The 21,239-nt window shown below is 50.2% G+C and overlaps 2 protein-coding genes and 3 non-coding genes across 9 annotated transcripts; all 5 read right to left on the reverse strand.

Annotated features, from left to right (window-relative positions):
- Positions 1–323: 323 nt before the first annotated feature.
- On the reverse strand, positions 324–3,770 carry LOC146435001 (uncharacterized). Of its 5 annotated transcripts, none has more exons than XR_014853581.1 (4): positions 3,524–3,770; positions 2,670–2,707; positions 1,929–2,041; positions 324–434 (listed from the first exon to the last, which is right to left on the reverse strand). XR_014853581.1 is itself a non-coding variant. In XM_085067285.1 (3 exons), the coding sequence occupies exons 1-3, from the start codon at positions 3,739–3,741 to the stop codon at positions 379–381; spliced, it is 387 nt and encodes a 128-aa protein (XP_084923411.1). In that variant the 5' UTR covers positions 3,742–3,770; the 3' UTR covers positions 324–378. The 5 variants fall into 5 exon arrangements, 1 of the variants encoding a protein (XP_084923411.1); XR_014853579.1 differs by having other exon boundaries at positions 2,670–2,883; XM_085067285.1 differs by lacking the exon at positions 2,670–2,707.
- LOC146435002 (U2 spliceosomal RNA) lies at positions 3,180–3,370 on the reverse strand. Its single transcript, XR_014853590.1, has one exon. It is a non-coding gene; the product is annotated as a U2 spliceosomal RNA (small nuclear RNA).
- Positions 3,771–5,807: 2,037 nt separating the features above from the next.
- Positions 5,808–5,997, reverse strand: LOC146435003 (U2 spliceosomal RNA). Its single transcript, XR_014853588.1, has one exon. It is a non-coding gene; the product is annotated as a U2 spliceosomal RNA (small nuclear RNA).
- A 4,289-nt stretch (positions 5,998–10,286) lies between these two features.
- On the reverse strand, positions 10,287–15,791 carry LOC146435004 (C2 domain-containing protein 3-like). The gene is made up of 7 exons (XM_085066543.1): positions 15,736–15,791; positions 15,340–15,558; positions 14,572–14,684; positions 12,883–13,001; positions 11,878–12,000; positions 10,701–11,153; positions 10,287–10,442 (listed from the first exon to the last, which is right to left on the reverse strand). Exons 1-7 carry the CDS (start codon positions 15,789–15,791, stop codon positions 10,287–10,289), a joined length of 1,239 nt encoding a protein of 412 aa, XP_084922669.1.
- A 1,572-nt stretch (positions 15,792–17,363) lies between these two features.
- On the reverse strand, positions 17,364–17,553 carry LOC146435005 (U2 spliceosomal RNA). The gene has a single exon (XR_014853589.1). It is a non-coding gene; the product is annotated as a U2 spliceosomal RNA (small nuclear RNA).
- Between the last annotated feature and the right edge of the window lie 3,686 nt (positions 17,554–21,239).

Raw genomic sequence — 21,239 nt, forward strand, 5'->3', positions numbered from 1 at the left:
CTTGCAGGTGCTCTGGCCTAGCTGCTTGTGATATCCATCATGTCTTGTTGAGAACCACAAGTTCCTGCTGGATGTTCTGTTCATAGTGCTTGTCTTTCTGCTTATCTTTGGGGATCACTCCCAATGTCTTGGTATGCTGACTTTACCAGACCTCATCTGGCACAACATTGCTCTGCAAGAAACCTAAAATTCCTTTTCCCGGGGGAAACCCAAACAAAACTTTTAACTACAGTTAGACAACATTTTTAACCTGATACATTTTCCAACAGTAGCACTCAGTCGCAACAATTTTCCTTCAGTAGCTTTTCATGTCATTTTGTTTCCAACATCTTTTGGAACGGAACAGATGCCATCTTTCTCTTCTCTACGCATGCCACATCACCGCAATATCCTCGCGGGGACCGGCAACTCCAGCAGCAGCCAAACACCACCATCTGTAAGAGAACACAACACACGTCAGTCATTTCTGAACAGCTCCGCACATGTGCAAGTCCAACTGCCTCACGCCGTCTTTTCCTTGGCTTCCTACCCACCAGCTGTGTGCTTAAGTCCTGACACAGGGGAGGGCTTCAGGCCTGCTCAGCAATGCCTGCCCATGACACTTTCACAGTATTATACCATTTCTCACACAGGTGCACCATCCCTGACCCCATGCACATGTCATCCCACTGGAACCACCAACTCTAACATGTTCTACTCATTCTCACCGCTTTGGAATCTTTCCTTATTGCTCCCATCTCCTGGGCTTCTTCACACTTGCCTACAGCAAAGGCTGCCTAACAGTGCATGCACTCCATTCTCTGCAGAGTTCCAATTCCATTCCAGGGATGGTCATCACACACTCCTCATTCTTCCTCACCCAAACATTCATATCTCACTCCATCCACAAATTTCCCTCAAGACAGATACTTTGCACTGACCTTCAGCCAGCTGATTACATCCAGGCAAAGTTATTATTAAGTCCTCTCACCTTCTGGGAGAGGTGTGTATGCACAGAAGCCAAAGCCTGCAGCTGCCCTCCAAGTTGTCCAAGCCTTAGCATGCAGCAGGCCAAGAGGATACGCTTGCAGGAAGCAGGTTTGTACCCATTCTCCCCCAGCTCAGGGGGGAACGGGAGGCCTTTGCCTACATGCTGTCATCTCTGCTCACAGGCCATAATGCTGTGGGCTGCTGACCCATTCAGAATGAACAATTACACAACCAGTACCTCCCAAGAACCCCTTAGAGCATCTTCCTCGCTTTTGTGTGACTCGGCTAAGCGGAATAGCACGTGGAACACACGCTGTAAGTTACCCACCATATGAGCCGTGCAGCATTTTGTGCCAAGGCTGACATAAACCCTACGAAGCCTCATGCAGTGCCTCACCGAGGGTGCAGGGGAGGAAGGTCAAGACAGTTACCCTTCGGTATTTAAAATGACAGATGTGCTTTCTTTCAGATGACATTGAAAGAACCAGTAAGGTTTCACTTCTTTCTTGCAGGCCACGCGAAAGCTAAATTTCTGCACATGCCTATTCTAGGAGGTGCACTTCACGGCAGCTCTCAGAATGTAGCCGCACGAATCGGGTTTAACGCTGAAGCGTTTTTCAGCAGGCCACGTGTGCGTTACGCAGTCTACACGCAGGTAATAACTAAGTTCAGGTATAAAGCTTAACACCTTATTTACTGTCCAGTATTTATGAAAATATTTGGAGAAACGTGTAGCAGGTTTGAGATCGGTATTGCCAAAGTTTGTAATGTAAGAAGTGGTAGGACCATCATCCAAACCTGTATTTTTTAAAGAATTTAAAATGATGGTGTTCTGGATTGAAATTGATACAGACCTTATCTGCAATTTTTTCTACGTATTCCTACAGATTTTACAAGCATGGGCAATCTTATGTAGGGGAAAGTAATTAATGAAGTTTTTCTATTATTTGTATCCGTACCTGGAACTTTGTACGGTATAGAATGGTATTTTCCGGGTGCATTCTGTGACACGACAAGCAAGAGGGAGAAGCAGCACTTCAGGATTCGTTCCCCCGTACTGATAATTGCAGTCCTTCCAATGTGCATTAAAACGAAGAGATATGAGAAGGTAAGAGCAGGAAGAAAAAGAGAAAAAAAAACCCATCCTGAGGTAAGGAACTCCTGCAATTTTTCTGTTGTCCATTTCTTGTTTTTTAGGGAAGGACACATATCCGGGTGGCCGCAGTTTGTCGCAGCAGAAGTAGTGGCCTTTTTGAGTTTCAGCAATAAATAATTTTTCATGTGTTGTATGTGAAGTAGCTGAAACATGTTCCATAATGACAAAATCACAGGCTAAAACCACCTTTTTGTTAGATGTTGCAAACATTTTCTGTCTTGCAGCAAAGCTGTTTACTACCTTTATGGCCGGCCATTTATTCCCAAGCCACAGTATAGTACCCAGTGCCTTACGAATGCTGCTACCCAAGTGAAGGAGATGACTTAAGTATCTAGTAAGAAGAAAGTATACCAGAAAAAAGAGAATTGAAAGAAGCAGCCACTGTTGATACGGACCATCGTGGCGCTGCAGCCATCACGTCAGTCACAGACAGGCCTGTAAGAGTTTTCTGTAAACAGCGAGAATGAAGCTCAGAAGTGCTGTGGAAGCAGGTGGTTTGACTTGCTAAAGAATAGAAAGATACGTTATGAATTGACATACTTACCCTCGCTCTCTCCACCATTCGGGTATTTCCGGTAGCACCTGCAGAAGCAGACTTGCGCTGTCCCTTTTCACTGTAACCTACTTATTAATCTCCCCGTTATTAGCGCCCTATAACAGGGCCCCTGGGACAGGCGGGGCTAAGGCACGAGATGTTGCGGGCGCTGAGGCAGAAGGACGGACGGGATCCACAACCTACAGCGCTGCCTTCGCGGCACCTTCGGAAGCGCCACAAACCTTTTGTCACATAATAACGTCTGATATTGCGACAAATATACATAGCAGTTAAGCAACCGCTCTCTCCTTGTGCTTTTTCACTACCGTAATGTCCCCGTGCGGGGTGCGCCGTTCCCGGAGGCACCGCATTGCCGGGAAGATGCACCGGGCGTGAGAGCGAGCTCCGGGATGACAGCGAGCCCCTGCCAGGAACTCGCGGGAGGAATACCCACAGACTTGTGACGTTTAGTGTTTCCGAATGCATTTAGTCTGCGTTTGGCAGTCGAAAGGTCCCCGGTGGGGATGCACCGCTGCCGGAGGCACCGCAATACCGGGACGATGTGCGGAGCCGAGGGAGCAAGCTTTGGACCCAACTCCCGAGCTCAAATACCCGCTTAACATAAAGTCCTCTCACCAAGGACGTACCCAAAACCGAATAAATAACTATAAACACTACACCCGATCTTAGCCAAACGGCCGAGCGGCGATGACAATCTCCTTCCCCCACTCCCGGCGGCACCCCGCTCGACAAACACACACCTCGCTGTCTCCCCCGCGCCGCCCCGCACCTCCTTTCCAGCAATTTAGAGACTCTTTCCCGCTGTGTTCCCGCACTGTCAGCACTGTTTCTGAAGCACTGACCCGAAATCACGGCGGTGCTCTGTGTCTCTAATATGCATCACCCCGCCGCTCCGGCCGGCCGCGCGGGAAGCTCGTGAGGCGCTGGGAGCTCCGGGAGAGGCGGAAAGGCTCGGGAGCTGCAGATTTTTCATGGATTCTCGGCGCGGCCAGCGGGGCCGGACAGGCCGGCAGAGGCACGGCGAAGGTGCCGCGCTCGGGCTTTTGGCCGCTCGGACCATGCGGTTGGATTTGCCGAGCCGGGGCCGAGAGGAGCTGCGGGGATTTGTGTGGGGAAAAATGGAAAAAAGGTCTTTTTTCGGAGACTCGGGAAAAACTTGAAACCCCATTTCCCCCCCGCGCCCCCCGCGCACCGAGGCCTAAACTCTGCAAATCCCCCAATAAAGCTCTCAAGATGCTATTCGCGCCGCTAAGGAATCGAGTTTGCCTCACCGATCTTCATCCGCCATGATGCCGCCGATCGCTGCGCGCAGTGATCTAATTTGCATGGCCGGACCTCTTTTCCCCAGACGCCATTCATGCGGGATTGTGCTTTAATTTGCATGACCCCGCCCCTTTACCGAGACTGCAACTCGCGCCGCGTTTCGGCTAGTTTGCATAACCCCGCCCATTTCCCCCAAGAGGCCGTTCGCGCATGAGGTAATCTAAATTAGCATAACCGCGCCCCTTTCTCCCAAGATGCCGTTCGCGCATGATGTAATCTAAATTAGCATAACCCCGCCCCTTTCTCCCAAGATGCCGTTCGCGCATGAGGTAATTCAAATTAGCATAACCCCGCCCCTTTCTCCCAAGATGCCGTTCGCGCATGAGGTAATCTAAATTAGCATGGCCCCGCCCCTTTCTCCCAAGATGCCGTTCGCGCATGAGGTAATCTAAATTAGCATAACCCCGCCCCTTTCTCCCAAGATGCCGTTCGCGCATGAGGTAATCTAAATTAGCATAACCGCGCCCCTTTCTCCCAAGATGCCGTTCGCGCATGAGGTAATCTAAATTAGCATAACCCCGCCCCTTTCTCCCAAGATGCCGTTCGGGCATGAGGTAATCGAAATTAGCATAACCCCGCCCCTTTCTCCCAAGATGCCGTTCGGGCATGAGGTAATCTAAATTAGCATAACCCCGCCTTTCTTTCCCAAGATGCCGTTCGGGCATGAGGTCATCCAAATTAGCATAACCCCGCCTTTCCTTCCCAAGATGCCGTTCGCGCATGAGGTAATCTAAATTTGCATAACCCCGCCCCTTTCTCCCAAGATGCCGTTCGCGCATGATGTAATCGAAATTAGCATAACCCCGCCTTTTTTCCCAAGATGCCTTTTGCACATGAGGTAATCTAAATTAGCATAATTCCGCCCCTTTCTCCCAAGATGCCGTTCGTGCATGCGGTCATCCAAATTAGCATAACCCCGCCCCTTACTCCCATGAAGCCACTCCCTCCTGGCGTTCTCTCATTTGCATAACCACTCCTGCCCCCCCAAACCCTGCCCATGCCCTTCTAGTTTGCATATTCCCTCATGAGGCGCGGCTCGGGCCAAGGCCGCTCTGCCGGGCAGGTTCGGAACAGCGGGGATCGGGGATTTCTTGCCCCTTTTGAGGCTTTTCGGGGGCAGCAGAGGGCTGCGGTAAGAGCAGGGGAGGGGGGAAATCCCGGGGAGGACGCGGGGAACGCCCGAAAATCCCCCAAAATTGTCACATCGCCCCCAAAATTCCTGAGGAAACCGGGGAAGGTCGGGAGGGGCTTTAGGGAATTTTCCGGCTTTGGGGACTCCGGGATCGCCTAGGTCACCCCAGGACCTCCCAGCCGCTGCCGAAGCGGCTATGATGAAGCTCTGCACCTTTTTTACTTTACAAATAAACAAAATCGGTGTTTTTAAAAAGAATTGAGATTTTTATTTGCATCGTAGAAACATCCGCGGTCAAAGAGCTGCAAAAAGAAAGCCGTGCGGCTCCCCCGCCCCGCTGCTCACCTCCTTCACGTGTTTATGTGACAAAACTGCCCCAAATCCCCTCCCAGATTCATTTAAATGACATTAATGTCCTCCATTACCCTGATATAAATCGGAAACCCCCTCAGAAAGCGGCGAGATCCCGGAGTTTAACCCAAATAGCACGCAAAAGCACGGGGGAAGCGCCGCCATTTGGCCGCACCCTGCGAGGAGAAGGGAGGAGAGAATCACAGCCGCCCGAGCTTTGGCAGCTTCTCAGGGGTCCGGAGAGCTGCGGTTTACCCTTAAGTGCGGATAATCACGTTGACTCGGGTTTAAATCTGTTTTTAACCGACCAGAGGTCCCCGGCGGGGTGCACCGTTCCCGGAGGCACCGCAATACCCAGACCATGCGCGGGGCGGAGGGAGCAAGCTCCGGATCCGACTCCCGAGCCCAAAAATCCTGTAATATAAAGTCCTCCCATCGAGGACGTATCAGATATTGAACTGATAAGAACAGATATTACACTTGATCTTAGCCAGAAAGGCGAGGAACGATACACAGGGAATTCCAAAGGCGGTCCCCACCCGCTCTCGCCCCTGACTCGCCCACCGCCCTCGCGTTGTTCCCGAGCTCCTCCCACGCTGCATTCCGCGCTCCCCTGCCCGCGCCTCACAAGCACAGAGCCCTGGAAGCCCGCAAATCTCACAGCCACCCTTCCGAGCAGCCCGTTTGTGCTGTGACTGTTGAATCCGCACAGCCCCACCCCTGGCTCTCCCTCCCGTCCGCATTCGGGTTCCGCCCCGGCAAAGAGGGGGCGCCGGGGGAGGTGCCGGGGGAGGTGCCGGGGGAGGCGCCGGGGGAGGCGCCGGGGGAGGCGCCGGGGGAGGCGCCGGGGGAGGCGCCGGGGGAGGCGCCGGGGGAGGCGCCGGGGGAGGCGCCGGGGGAGGCGCCGGGGGAGGCGCCGGGGGAGGCGCCGGGGGAGGCGCCGGGGGCGGCGCCGGGGGAGGCGCCGGGGGAGGCGCCGGGGGAGGCGCCGGGGGAGGCGCCGGGGGAGGCGCCGGGGGAGGCGCCGGGGGAGGCGCCGGGGGAGGCGCCGGGGGAGGCGCCGGGGGAGGCGCCGGGGGAGGCGCCGGGGGAGGCGCCGGGGGAGGCGCCGCGGGAGGCGCCGGGGGAGGCGCCGGGGGAGGCGCCGGGGGAGGCGCCGGGGGAGGCGCCGGGGGAGGCGCCGGGGGAGGCGCCGGGGGAGGCGCTGCGGCCACGGGGGCGGGCGGGAGCGGAGCCGCAGCCGGTGGTACGGCTCGTGTCCCTGCGGGCAGCGGCAGCGTGTCTGTGAATCGTCCCCAAAGCCGCCTGCCTCCCCGCGCCCCGCTGAGCCTGCTCGGGTGTCCCAGCGGAGTCCTGTCAGGGACAGATCACCTTTGCTTTTTCTAAGGTCTGTGATGAATAGTTTAGAAAAGTGGCAGCGAGATTTTTCGTAATTGTAATTTATTTGCGTTTGAAGTGTGAAGCGTGTGTCATTGTTTTGTGCTTTTTAGCAGTTTCCATGCGAGGATAAATGCGGTGGAAGAAGGCAAATGAAGCCAAGAGGCTGGAATAGGATGCTTGAGGCCCATGACAAGCAGAAGTCAGAAAATAATTAAAACCCCAGGTTATAAAAATACCAAAGTAAAAGCCCAAAGGGTATTGTGAGCTGCTAGACCGTGCTCAGAGAAATCCCAAACACCTGTCCCGTTTTCCTATTGTCAGTTGAACATGCAAAAATCTAAGAGTTGCCCCAAGGATCCTGTCAGTGGGAGGTGGTCATGGGATAACCTGTTTTTGAAGGCATTTTCCACACCCTTAAAAGTGTGGATAGGCGTAGCGTTCGGTACGAGCCGGGCTGCAGTTGCATTCCAAAAAGCGTGTTCTTCGGTCACTAAAATTTCTGGGTTTTTGGTGGGTTTTCCTGAGAAATGCCTTGTATCCCTCTGAGCTTTGCTTTGCAAAGCACTGAACGATTTTTATGGTTCTGCAGGGACCTCTGCCTGGAATGTCCTGGGTGTCCCGGTTCAGCTGCCTAGGGTGGCATGAAGGTGGTGCTGAAGATGCCAATCATCACTGGCCTGGATAAATTTTGGCTGCAGGAGCTGCCAGCAAGCAGGCTCTTCAGAGGCAGAGCTTGCCAGGATGGCAAGACTGTCATTGTTGCAGTCCCCAAAGCAGTATCCAACGTGAGTAGTTGCAGAGTTCTCTAAAAGAAGTGTGCCATTTGTTACGGTTTTGGGCCCAGTGGGTCTAAGGTGGCTTTTATTAAACTGGAGAGCCGGATTTTTTAGTCCTGCTGAGAGAGTCCAGCGTCACCTTATGAAGCAAGGAAAAGCTGCGTGGTAAGTGCAGGCTGATGCAATTTAGTCCCCATGATTCCTTTAATAAATAAACTCCTAATGAAAAGTGTGAATGTGTTAATTATTTCTCTGTTTGATCAGCAATAGAGTGCATTAGTAAACATTTGTGGGAGAGGCATGGGGAGCAGCAGAAGGGAGAAGGGTGTGGGAGACAGAGCCGGTCCCAAGGCGGGTTGCTGGCGGTGGCATAGGAGGGGATGTCAGATACAGGTAAATGTGTACAGGGTGCAGAGCCCCAGGGTAGCGCCTCTGCTGGGGGAGTGAGAGCGTGTCCAGGACAGGTGGGGTATGGAGCAGTGAGCCCTAACCGGGATGGGGGGTGAATCCGTGGGATATGGGCAGAGTCCTGGCTACCGTGTGAATTGTTACCACACAAGGTTAGTGGAGCCGAAGGTCACCCCAGGAGAGGTGCAGCCCCCAGTCCCTATTGCTGAGTCCCACCACAGGCTTACAAAACCAGGATTTGGGCTCCAGAGCTGACAGGTGTTGTGTTGTCCAGGGCAGCACTTGGCACCACAGGGCTGTAGGGGGCTGTGGAGCGGGTGGGGGGCCGTGGCCTGTTAGCTGAAAGGAAGGATGAGTGAGAGGTATTGAGGGCAGTGGGTGATGCAGCCGTCCGCATCCCAGAGTCCCATCCAAACCCACCTCTTTCAGAGTGTGCCTAAGAACATCTGCCGTGTAATCTTGTGCCTGCAGGAGGAATTTTTGCCAGGGCAGCTGTGTCTAACCCCAAGGTGAACCTATATCCCATACGGGTCTAGGTAGGATCTGGGCTGGTGACAGCCGTGGTATAGTTGCCCGTGATCCCCCAGAACCCAGATTTGAGGTCAGAATTTGCAATTTTTGTAATGTAAGAAGGGGTAGCACCAAAGCCAGAAGTTTTTAAAAGTTCAAAGTGTGTCTGTTCAGCATTGAAATGGATACATACTTGATCAGGAGAGTTTTTTAATGTATTTTGTTAGATTTTACAGACATGAGGAATTTCTTTGAAGGCATAGAATTTCATTTATTTAGTGTATTGTTCGTATGAATACCTGGAGGTTTTCTACAGCTACAGAGCGGCATCTCGCGTCTGGATTTTGTTCCACGGTGAGCCAGAGGGAGAAGCAGCACTTCCCAAATTCTTCTGGAGCAGTGCTAATTGCAGTCCTTTAAACATGCATTAAAAAGGCAACATGTGAAATGGGAAGAGCAATTAGGAAACGAGGAAAAAGAAATGTTGAGCTAGGGAGGTGTTGCCATTTTTCTGTTGTTCCTTTATGACAGTGATCTTGTAGGCAGTAAGAAAAGTATTAGGATTTGAATAACGGAGGGTATGAAATGGAGCTAAAGTGTAGGTAAGGAAAGGAAAATGCTATTGTAAAATCTTCCTTGGGGCAGCATGCAGATGAGGCAGAGAGAGAAAATTTTTGGAAAAAAAAGCTTTGGAAGTGATTGACTGGAGAGCAGCTGGCACAGCTGCTGTAGGTGCTTTCAGAGTACTTCCTTTGCAAGAAAGATCTAATGCCTCAAAAGCAAATGGCTCAGCTATCATCTTGAAAACAGCGACAACCTCCCAGAAAGATCGAAAAATCTCCAATAATACACTGGAGTTATTCAAGGCCAGGTTGGATGGAGCTTGGAGCAATCTGGTTTAGTGGAAGGTGTCCCTGCCCAGTGCAGGGAGTGGGACTGGAAGGGCTTTAAGGTTCCTCCCAAGCCAAACCGTTCGGTGATTCTAAGACATACACAAGTAAATTACAGTGGATTACTAAAAAATTATACAAATGACACAGTAATAACAAAGCAGTGGCCATTCAGCTCCAGCACTGTCTGATTTCCACTTGTCATTAGGTCTGACCAAAATAAAAGGAATTAATCCTTTGCATTAGGAAGAATCTCCTCTGTCCAGTATTTCCACTAATTTAAACTGTTTTAAGCAGGTATATTACTTAACTGAACAAGAAGCCAATAGATTAAAACCAAAAAGAACAAAGAACTCCAGAGAATCCCAATAGATAAGAACACAAAACATGAAGGTTTTGGAGGTTATTTGACATCTGGGCTGTGCAAACTGACAGCATCCCTATGGGATCTCTGCAGAACTTAATTAGGAGCAAACCCAATCAGTCACAGTCTTGGAAAATCACCGACGGAAAGCCACACTTCATTTTCCTGTGTAGTCACTTTGATTTCTTCTGGTTTTAGTCTGTCCCAGGACCACAAGTTAAGCAGCCACCAATCCTGATGCAGCACAGTGACTTCATTTCTCACACTCCATCTGTACTTCTGGACAAGGACAGTGTAACTCACACGCTGCTCACTGCGGGAAAGAGCTATAGGTAGCTTGGCAGGGCAAAAATGCCTTTTGCTATAAAGTGTAACTAAGAACCCTCCCACACAACCCCACACGCCATCCCTGACTTCTTTCTCTGAGTTAGGATATTGCCCAACCCAAAATATGGGGGGAAAAGAAAAAGTTTACTTGAACGAGATGTAAAACTGATGCAGAGGGAGTTTCACTAATCCCAGCAATTTGTCACAGCCAGGGCTTCCCAGCTTGTTCCACGCTTCAATAATCATCACATTGTTCTTCAGCCGCTCCAAGTGTCTGGAAGTCAATGCAAAAGGCATCACCTGAAAGCGTTAAAGCAGAATTAGTACACAGAATACACTGGAAAATATTGGCTAAGTACAGAGCATTCTGGTAAGTCTACTTTATCCCAGTCTACAGAATTGTGCTTTTTAGAGACAGAAGTTCAAAATTCAATGTGCATTGGACAGAGGCAAGCAGAAATGTTTCTCCACGTACACAGGTAACTTGACTATGAAATGTGTTTGTCAGTGAGGAATACCATGCTTCAATCAGTGTGAAATGGAGAATGGGAGACTTGCCTGAGAAAAATTAAAGGCAGGCTGCGTTGTGCCCCAGACGACAGTGGATCTCGTTGCCTCCTCAATGCTGAGCAGTTTGCAGTTTAAATACACATTACAAGAAGTGGGGAGCCCAGAGCCTTCAGCAATAAAATCCTTTCCATCAGGCACCATCAACAGCACATGCAGCAACAACCCATCCTCCTCGGCTGGGGCTCTGTGTGCAACCCCATCCCGGGCTGTGGGGGCTGGCACGGTGTGTGGTGGCTGTGCTGTGTCCCTGCTGCCTGCTCCTGGCTCCTGGCAGTCCTCAGGGCTTCTTGTGGTGCACACAGTGCTTTCTGCATTCCCACTTGTCCTGCTGGGCTCCTGCAGTTTCAGCTGGGGATGTCTCTTGGCATGAGCTGGGGCCGTGGCTGACCTGGCAGCGGTGCAGGCAGAGTCTTTGCTCTTGGCCACAAGCTCCAGGGACACCTGCAGGACAAGGCAGAACAGGCTGGTAAGATGTGCCTCATCCAAAACCAAGGGCTGCAACAGAAACTCAGGGAAAACAGCACACCTTTGGCTCGAGAACTCACCCTAAGGCATACGCCGGTTACCAGCCACAGCTTTTGCTGTAAAATAAACTACATGTGACTCGATGAAATAAAGTCCAGAACGGAGTGCAAAACCACACAATTACAGATGAATCATTGAATGGTCTGGGTTGGAAGGGACCTTAAAGCTCACCCCATTCTTAACCCTTCACCTGCTCAGAACTGTCAAATCTCTCAAACTGTTAATGCTTCTCAATCAGAAGCTGCAAACCAGTAAAAACTTTGGCTGGAGAAAGTAATTCCTGAAGTGACAAGGACAAGGAACACAAGGCCTCCTTGGCAGGAGAGACCTCAGCTCATGTCACATGTGAAGCAGAAGCCAAAGCTCCAAGCCCTGAATATGTGCCACTCAAATTTGCCTGTAGAGTGGTTTCTGTATTCAAGTCCTAGCTTATTGACAACATCCCTGGACATGCAGGAGTTTCAAAATATTTCTCCAAACCCCTAAGCAATAAAAAAGATTCATGTTATTTTATACTAGTCTTGCAAAGCTTTGTATCTGAGAAATGGCAAATTAAACAAAGAGAGAAAAGAGGAGTTAAAAATAAGAGTGTGCAGCCAAAGTGTGTAACAACTCAAGTTTGAGCTGGTAAAACACATACCTGTAATGGTCCAACTTGTGTGTGATCTCCTTCTTTACCCACAGGTATTTCCCAGCTAACACTGAGCAGCTCAGCCTCAATCACCCTGCGGAGCTGAAGCACTGCTGAGCCAATGGCCACGGGCTGAGGGCAGGCAAAGAATTCATTTTTGCAAGATTTCTATCAGGTTTAAAGAACTTTTGTGAAATAAAAGCTTTCTGGGAAGCCATGAGCAGCCACACACCCTCCCCACTCCTACATTGGTTGTACCAACAGGGATTTGGGAAATCTCCTTTACTTCCAATTTCAAGTCTCACTAGAACATCAGTAAAACAAATTTTCCCAGAACACACTGTAAACAATTCCAGATTAATGCAAAATTTGAATAGCCTAGTAAAATCCTAAATCCTAGTAAAACTTCCATACTGAAAGATGCTATTTATTCCCCCGTTAAAAGAAAGGCAGACAACCTTGGTGTTGATTAAAATAACCTAAACTGAGTTAATCCCTCTCACCATCTTCATCACAGGCAGATGGTTGTGCAAATAACCTTACCGGATAGAAATGTACTTTTTTTCCCCCAAAATGCACAAGTTACACCAGTTTTTCACAGCTCACGTGACTCCCCTTACACAGGGCAGGGTAAGGATATAAACTGCATCCACATGAGCTCATTCTACACTACTGAAGGAGCCGTGTTCTCATTGAAGGATAATGTTTATAATTGATCCAATATGCTCAAATAGCAAGAGATCACTCTTAAGGATGCGGGAAGGACAAGGGGGTTTTTTTTGCCAGCCAGTCTCAAACTCAGAAAATCCTTTATGCAGCCACAGGAGTGATCCTGTGGGTCCCTCAGAATATTCTGTGATTCTGTGAAGACTGAACTGCGATCAGTTCAACTATCTACATGTAATATCATTTCCCTTGCCAATATCTGGTTGTCTGCGCTTCCGTAGGAAATGGAAATGCAAACAATTTCTTTGCTTTTCAATACACAAAGTAGGAACATCTTCTAGTAAGTACCTTTTTCTGTGTGCTTTTCCTCACGTAGATTTTAAAAGCCAGGTCAGAGCCCCACCAGTGCTCTATCATTGTTCCTCCGAACCGCACCTGGAACACAGACTGCTGTTGGAATTTCACCACTGGAAGGAAGAGTGGAGCAACAAATATCCAAAATTACCTGATAGAAATAAATGTTCTCCTGGAGAATGCTCTGTTACACACACACAATCATTTAATTCTGCATTATGTATTAACATCAAGGCCCAAGTAAACTGGTTTTCATTTTCCAAGGCCAGGAAATAGCAGGAGGCCAGCAGGACAAAATTAAGATTATAAATTAATTAAAAAATAGCTAATAAAAAGAATTTAAAAATCAATACATTATTAGATAAATTAATATAATTTTAAATTGTAACAGCATTTAAAGACTTCGGGTGACACCAAGTCTCTACCATTCTAGCATGCAGTAAGACCTGCCCTTCTTCAGTGAGAGAACTCTGTCTCATATTAAATAACATAGTTCAAGACAGTTCTTGAGAGAGTCAAAGCTGAGCTGCAAGAAAGATCACAGCTTTAGGAGAGAAGGAATAGCTGCAAGAAGAGATGGACTGAATTGGCATTCAGTCTGGGACAGAGTACAAGTCCAGTAAGAGCATTCACAGTGGACAAGGAAGTAGTCTTGTGATGACAAAAATGCAGGTTACACAAAGAAATTTCCAACCGGATGCCAAGCACTCCTCCACCTTGTCTGGGATGGCTATGGAATTTTTCCCATTAGCCATCTTTAATAAATGAGATAAAAGCTCTCAGGAAGGATAATGCTACAGTGGATTGACTTGATGTCTTCCTCAAATTATTTTCAGCCCAACCTATTTTGGTAGGTTCCACAGAGCTGAACTCTACACAAGGCAGAGGGCAGCAGGATGGGTTAGTTTTGGACTACAATGTTGCATTACAGAAGTTCAGAAGGAGCAGATGTTTTCTCTGGTCACAAACGACCAGCGAAGAATTTACAAGAGAACTCAAAGTCTCCCAAATGCCACTCAGAAAGATGCAAAGCCAACGAATGACCGTATGGGAGAGGCTTTTGAAAGTCACCCTGGCATTCCAGTTTCTGCAAAGACTGGGCAGAGGATCTTGCTCATCCAGCATTCTCTTCTCAGTGGGAACAGAAACAGAAATTGTTCCCAGGGATACAAACACTGGTGACTCTCAGTACAGAGATTAATGTCTGCTGATCTGAGCACAGGACTCTGGATCCTTGGATCCAGCAGATTATCTGAGCTATTGGAGATACTACATGACATACATCAACATCTGGAAAATTATTTATTTGAGCTGTAAGTATCTCTGATATTTCTAAAAGTACATGATAATTCTCCTACTATTGCAGAAAGAATTTTGGCTTTATGTTCAAAGGAAGGAATGGGCTTACTAACTTGTTCTTTCCCTAGGAAAAGAAATTTGAAAATTCCAGCATGAATACTTCTTGAAAGAAAAAAAGAATTAAAAAATCACTTGGCTCCCTTCTCCCTGAGAGGACCATTCCCCTATCTGCAGCATGGCAACTCTAGGGGCAGAGGTGCCACGAATCATACTGTGATTTTCAGGCAATGCATGGAAACACATGGAAAACACTACTGAATAATTTCTAAGAGATGGAGTCAACGAAACTAAATCTAAGGGCGGGGAGGGAAATAATGCTCTTACCATCATCAGTGATTTTACTTGAAGCTACTCGAACTGCTTCTGTTGTTACGGAGACTTGTCCTTTATCATCCTTGGAGACTCCCACAGGAAAGTGGTACTCCACAAAGAAGGTACTGCCAATAAAAAAGTGAAAGGGTGATCACAATCCATCAAGAATCTGACAGCAGTCACAAAACTGAACACAGCAGGCAAATTTCAGATTCACAGTTTACTGTAATGCTATTTATTTTAGGATAATTGAAATACCTATTCTGTGAATTCCTTCCAGAGATTATATACATGCCAGATCCTCCTCCAATAAACCCCCTTCTGTTTTCAGTGTTCCGTCAGGCACAAAATACATTTGCACCTCCCCAAAACCCTGGGAAAGGCACAGCCCGAAGTGAGCCCACAGCAGGATAAATTAGTCACATCTCTAACTTTCCCAAGTTAATGGGATACAGTGTCCTGAGAGGAGCAGAGAAATGGGAAAGCCTCAGAAGAGCTTGGGACGTACCCAAAACCGAATAAATAACTATAAACACTACACTCGATCTTAGCCAAACGGCCGAGCGGCGATGACAATCTCCTTCCCCCGCTCCCGGCGGCACCCCGCTCGACAAACACACACCTCGCTGTCTCCCCCGCGCCGCCCCGCACCTCCTTTCCAGCAATTTAGAGACTCTTTCCCGCTGTGTTCCCGCACTGTCAGCACATGTTTCTGAAGCACTGACCCGAAATCACGGCGGTGCTCTGGTTCTCTAATATGCATCACCCCGCCGCTCCGGCCGGCCGCGCGGGAAGCTCGTGAGGCGCTGGGAGCTCCGGGAGAGGCGGAAAGGCTCGGGAGCTGCAGGAGTTTTTCCATGGATTCTGCGGCTCAAGCAAGGGCGCGGGGCGGCCATGCGGGGCCGGACAGGCCGGCAGAGGCACGGCGAAGGTGCCGCGCTCGGGCTTTTGGCCGCTCGGACCATGCGGTTGGATTTGCCGAGCCGGGGCCGAGAGGAGCTGCGGGGATTTGTGTGGGGAAAAATGGAAAAAAGGTCTTTTTTCGGAGACTCGGGAAAAACTTGAAACCCCATTTCCCCCCCGCGCCCCCCGCGCACCGAGGCCTAAACTCTGCAAATCCCCCAATAAAGCTCTCAAGATGCTATTCGCGCCGCTAAGGAATCGAGTTTGCCTCACCGATCTTCATCCGCCATGATGCCGCCGATCGCTGCGCGCAGTGATCTAATTTGCATGGCCGGACCTCTTTTCCCCAGACGCCATTCATGCGGGATTGTGCTTTAATTTGCATGACCCCGCCCCTTTACCGAGACTGCAACTCGCGCCGCGTTTCGGCTAGTTTGCATAACCCCGCCCATTTCCCCCAAGAGGCCGTTCGCGCATGAGGTAATCTAAATTAGCATAACCGCGCCCCTTTCTCCCAAGATGCCGTTCGCGCATGAGGTAATCTAAATTAGCATAACCCCGCCCCTTTCTCCCAAGATGCCGTTCGCGCATGAGGTAATCTAGATTAGCATAACCACGCCCCTTTCTCCCAAGATGCCGTTCGCGCATGAGGTAATCTAAATTAGCATAACCCCGCCCCTTTCTCCCAAGATGCCGTTCGCGCATGAGGTAATCGAAATTAGCATAACCCCGCCCCTTTCTCCCAAGATGCCGTTCGAGCATGAGGTAATCTAAATTTGCATGACCCCGCCCCTTTTTCCCAAGATGCCGTTCGCGCATGAGGTAATCTAAATTAGCATAACCCCGCCCCTTTCTCCCAAGATGCCGTTCGCGCATGAGGTAATCTAAATTAGCATAACCCCGCCCCTTTCTCCCAAGATGCCGTTCGGGCATGAGGTAATCTAAATTAGCATAACCCCGCCCCTTTCTCCCAAGATGCCGTTCGTGCATGCGGTCATCAGAATTAGCATAACCCCGCCCCTTACTCCCATGAAGCCACTCCCTCCCGGCGTTCTCTCATTTGCATAACCACTCCTGCCCCCCCAAACCCTGCCCATGCCCTTCTAATTTGCATATTCCCTCATGAGGCGCGGCTCGGGCCAAGGCCGCTCTGCCGGGCAGGTTCGGAACAGCGGGGATCGGGGATTTCTTGCCCCTTTTGAGGCTTTTCGGGGGCAGCAGAGGGCTGCGGTAAGAGCAGGGGAGGGGGGAAATCCCGGGGAGGACGCGGGGAACGCCCGAAAATCCCCCAAAATTGTCACATCGCCCCCAAAATTCCTGAGGAAACCGGGGAAGGTCGGGAGGGGCTTTAGGGAATTTTCCGGCTTTGGGGACTCCGGGATCGCCTAGGTCACCCCAGGACCTCCAAGCCGCTGCCGAAGCGGCTGTGATGAAGCTCTGCACCTTTTTTACTTTACAAATAAACAAAATCGGTGTTTTTAAAAAGAATTGAGATTTTTATTTGCATCGTAGAAACATCCGCGGTCAAAGAGCTGCAAAAAGAAAGCCGTGCGGCTCCCCCGCCCCGCTGCTCACCTCCTTCACGTGTTTATGTGACAAAACTGCCCCAAATCCCCTCCCAGATTCATTTAAATGACATTAATGTCCTCCATTACCCTGATATAAATCGGAAACCCCCTCAGAAAGCGGCGAGATCCCGGAGTTTAACCCAAATAGCACGCAAAAGCACGGGGGAAGCGCCGCCATTTGGCCGCACCCTGCGAGGAGAAGGGAGGAGAGAATCACAGCCGCCCGAGCTTTGGCAGCTTCTCAGGGGTCCGGAGAGCTGCGGTTTACCCTTAAGTGCGGATAATCACGTTTACTCGGGTTTAAATGTGTTTTTAACCGACCAGAGGTCCCCGGCGGGGTGCACCGTTCCCGGAGGCACCGCAATACCCGTACCACGCGCGGAGCGGAGGGAGCAAGCTCCGGATCCGACTCCCGAGCCCAAAAATCCTGTAATATAAAGTCCTCCCATCGAGGACGTATCAGATATTGAACTGATAAGAATAGATACTACACTTGATATTAGCCAAAAAGGCGAGGAACGATACACAGGGAATTCCAAAGGCGGTCCCCAGCCGCTCTCGCCCCTGACTCGCCCACCGCCCTCGCGTTGTTCCCGAGCTCCTCCCACGCTGCATTCCGCGCTCCCCTGCCCGCGCCTCACAAGCACAGAGCCCTGGAAGCCCGCAAATCTGCATTGACATCCTTCCGAGCAACCCCTTCACAAGCACAGAGCCCTGGAACCCCACAAATCTGCATAGACATCCTTCCGAGCAGCCCCTCCGTGCCTTCGCTCTTGAATCTGCACAGCCCCACCCCTGACTCTCCCTCCCGTCCGCATTCGGGTTCCGCCCCGGAAAAGAGGGGATGCCGGGAGCCGCGCCGGGAGCCGCGCCGGGAGCCGCGCCGGGAGCCGCGCCGGGAGCCGCGCCGGGAGCCGCGCCGGGAGCCCCGCCGGGAGCCGCGCCGGGAGCCCCGCCGGGAGCCGCGCCGGGAGCCCCGCCGGGAGCCGCGCCGGGAGCCCCGCCGGGAGCCGCGCCGGGAGCCCCGCCGGGAGCCGCGCCGGGAGCCCCGCCGGGAGCCGCGCCGGGAGCCCCGCCGGGAGCCGCGCCGGGAGCCCCGCCGGGAGCCGCGCCGGGACCGCGGGGGGATAGAGCTGCTGTGTGTACGGAGCGAGGCATGTGTTGAACACAGAGAGCACAAAGCTCCGTCGGGGAATTATTAGGAGGAGCAAAAGCCAAGAGACAAGCTCGGGAGCAGGCGTGCGGCCACGGGGGCGGGCGGGGGCGGAGCCGCAGCCGGTGGTACGGCTTGTGTCCCTGCGGTCAGCGGAGCGTGTCTGTGAATCGTCCCCAAAGCCGCCTGCCTCCCCGCGCCCCGCTGAGCCTGCTCGGGTGTCCCAGCGGGGTCCTGTCAGGGACACATCACCTTTGCTTATTCTAAGGTGTGTGATGAATAGTTTAGAAAAGTGGCAGCGATATTTTTCGTAATTGTAATTTATTTGCCTTTGAAGTGTGAAGTGTGTGTCATTGTTTTGTGCTTTTTAGCAGTTTCCATGCAAGGATAAATGCAGTGGAAGAAGGCAAATGAAGGCAAGAGGCTGGACTAGGATGCTGCAGGCCCATCCTGCACAGGTCACAAAATAATTAAAACCCCAGGTTATAAAAATACCAAAGTAAAAGCCCAAAGGCTATTGTGAGCTGCTAGACTGTGCTCAGAGAAATCCCAAACACCTGTCCTGTTTTCCTATTGTGAGTTGAACATGCAAAAATCTAAGAGTTGCCCCAAGGATACTGTCAGAGGGATGTGGTCATGGGATAACCTGTTTTTGAAGGCATTTTCCACACCCATAAAAGTGTGGATAGGTGTAGCATTTGGTACGAGCTGGGCTGCAGTTGCATTCCAAAAAGTGTGTTCTTTGGGCACTAAAATTTCTGGGTTTTTGGTGGGTTTTCCTGAGAAATGCCTTGTATCCCTCTGAGCTTTGCTTTGCAAAGCACTGAACGATTTTTATGGTTCTGCAGGGACCTCTGCCTGGAATGTCCTGGGTGTCCCGGTTCAGCTGCCTAGGGTGGCATGAAGGTGGTGCTGAAGATACTGGATAAATTTTGGCTGCAGGAGCTGCCAGCAAGCAGGCTCTTCAGAGGCAGAGCTTCCCAGGATGGCAAGACTGTCATTGTGGCAGTCCCGAAAGCAGTATCCAATGTGACTAGTTGCAGAGCTCTATAAAACAAGTGTGACATTTCTTACAGTTTTGGGCCCAGTGGGTCTAAGGTGGCTTTTATTAAACCGGAGAGCTGGATTTTTTAGTCCTGCTGAGAGAGTTCAGCATCACCTTATTAAGCAAGGAAAAACTGCGTGGTAAGTGCAGGCTGATGCGATTTATTTTTGCTTATTACTCCCCATGATTCCTTTAATAAATAAACTCCTAATGAAAAGTGTGAATGTGTTAATTATTTCTCTGTTTGATCAGCAATAGAATGCATTAGTAAACATTTGTGGGAGAGGCATGGGGAGCAGCAGAAGGGAGAAGGGTGTGGGAGACAGAGCCCGGTCCCAAGGCGGGTTGCTGGCGGTGGCATAGGAGGGGATGTCAGAGAAATACAGGTAAATGTGTACAGGGTGCAGAGCCCCAGGGTAGTGCCTCCGCTGGGGGAGTGAGAGCGTGTCCAGGACAGGTGGGGTATGGAGCGGCGAGCCCTAACCGGCATGGGGGGTGAACCCATGTGACACGGGCAGAGTCCTGGCTACCGTGTGAATTGTCACCACACAAGGTTAGTGGAGCCAAAGGTCACCCCAGGAGAGGTGCAGCCCCCAGTCCCTATTGCCGAGTCCCACCACAGGCTTACAAAACCAGGATTTGGGCTCCAGAGCTGACAGGTGTCGTGTTGTCCAGGGCAGCACTTGGCACCACAGGGCTGTAGGGGGCTGTGGAGAGGGTGGGGGGCCGTGGCCCGTTAGCTGAAAGGAAGGATGAGTGAGAGGTATTGAGGGCAGTGGGTGATGCAGCCCCCTGCATCCCAGAGTGCCATTGAAAGCTCCCCCTTTCACGGTGTGCCTAAGAACATCTGCCGTGTAATCTTGTGCCTGCACGAGGAATGTTTGGCAGAGCAGCTGTGTCTAACCCCAAGGTGAACCTGTATCCCATACGGGCCTAGGTAGGATCTGGGCTGGTGACAGCCGTGGTGTAGTTGCCTATGGTCCCCCAGAACCCAGATTTGAGGTCAGAATTTGCAATTTTTGTAATGTAAGAAGGGGTAGCACCAAAGCCAGAAGTTTTTAAAAGTTCAAAGTGTGTCTGTTCAGCATTGAAATGGATACATACTTGATTAGGAGAGTTTTTTAATGTATTTTGTTAGATTTTCCAGACATGGGGAATTTCTTTGAAGGCACAGAATTTCATTTATTTAGTGTATTGTTCGTATGAATACCCGGAGGTTTTCTACAGCAACAGAGCGGCATCTCGCGTCTGGATTTTGTTCCACGGTGAGCCAGAGGGAGAAGCAGCACTTCCCAAATTCTTCTGGAGCAGTGCTAATTGCAGTCCTTTAAACATGCATTAAAAAGGCAACATGTGAAATGGGAAGAGCAATTAGGAAAAGAGGAAAAAGAAATGTTGAGCTAGGGAGGTGTTGCCATTTTTCTGTTGTTCCTTTGAGACAATGATCTTGTAAAATCTTCCTTGGGGCACCATGCAGATGAGACAGAGAGAGTAATGTGTGTCCTGCATAAGCTTGTCCATGCAAGGCCAAAGCAGATAGAAGATTTTAAAGTGCAAACACAAGTGTTGTGTATATAAATGAACCAATGAAAGAGCTTAACTTATAAGGCAGGATGATATATAGGACAAAATGTAAAAAAAGAATAAAGAGATCTATTAGCTGTTCTGTACAAAGTCTAATCAGATATTAGATATTAATGTAAAGAGAGGTTTGATATGAGTAGATGTGTACGGTTAGAGCGTAGAAGTCTGATGTGATATTGAAGTGTCAAAATGTACAAGCTGAACATTGTAAATACGTGGCTTGTGTCTTAGGAGAGGTTCCATAAGTGTCAATGGATTTGTAAGTATTTTCTCTATAATAAGTGCAAATAGATATAATGTAAATAGATGAGTGTAATTATACAAAAGTTTAGGGGGTGGGAATAAGAATACAGTTTTGAGAAAAGGTTTCGTTGTATCGCTTCATAAATCCTGGAAGATTTCCGTTTCTCGGAAGGTCCAAACGGTA

The sequence above is a fragment of the Lichenostomus cassidix genome, chromosome 7 (genome assembly GCF_008360975.1).
Source record: "Lichenostomus cassidix isolate B80296 chromosome 7, HeHo_3.0, whole genome shotgun sequence".
Lineage (NCBI taxonomy): Eukaryota > Metazoa > Chordata > Aves > Passeriformes > Meliphagidae > Lichenostomus > Lichenostomus cassidix.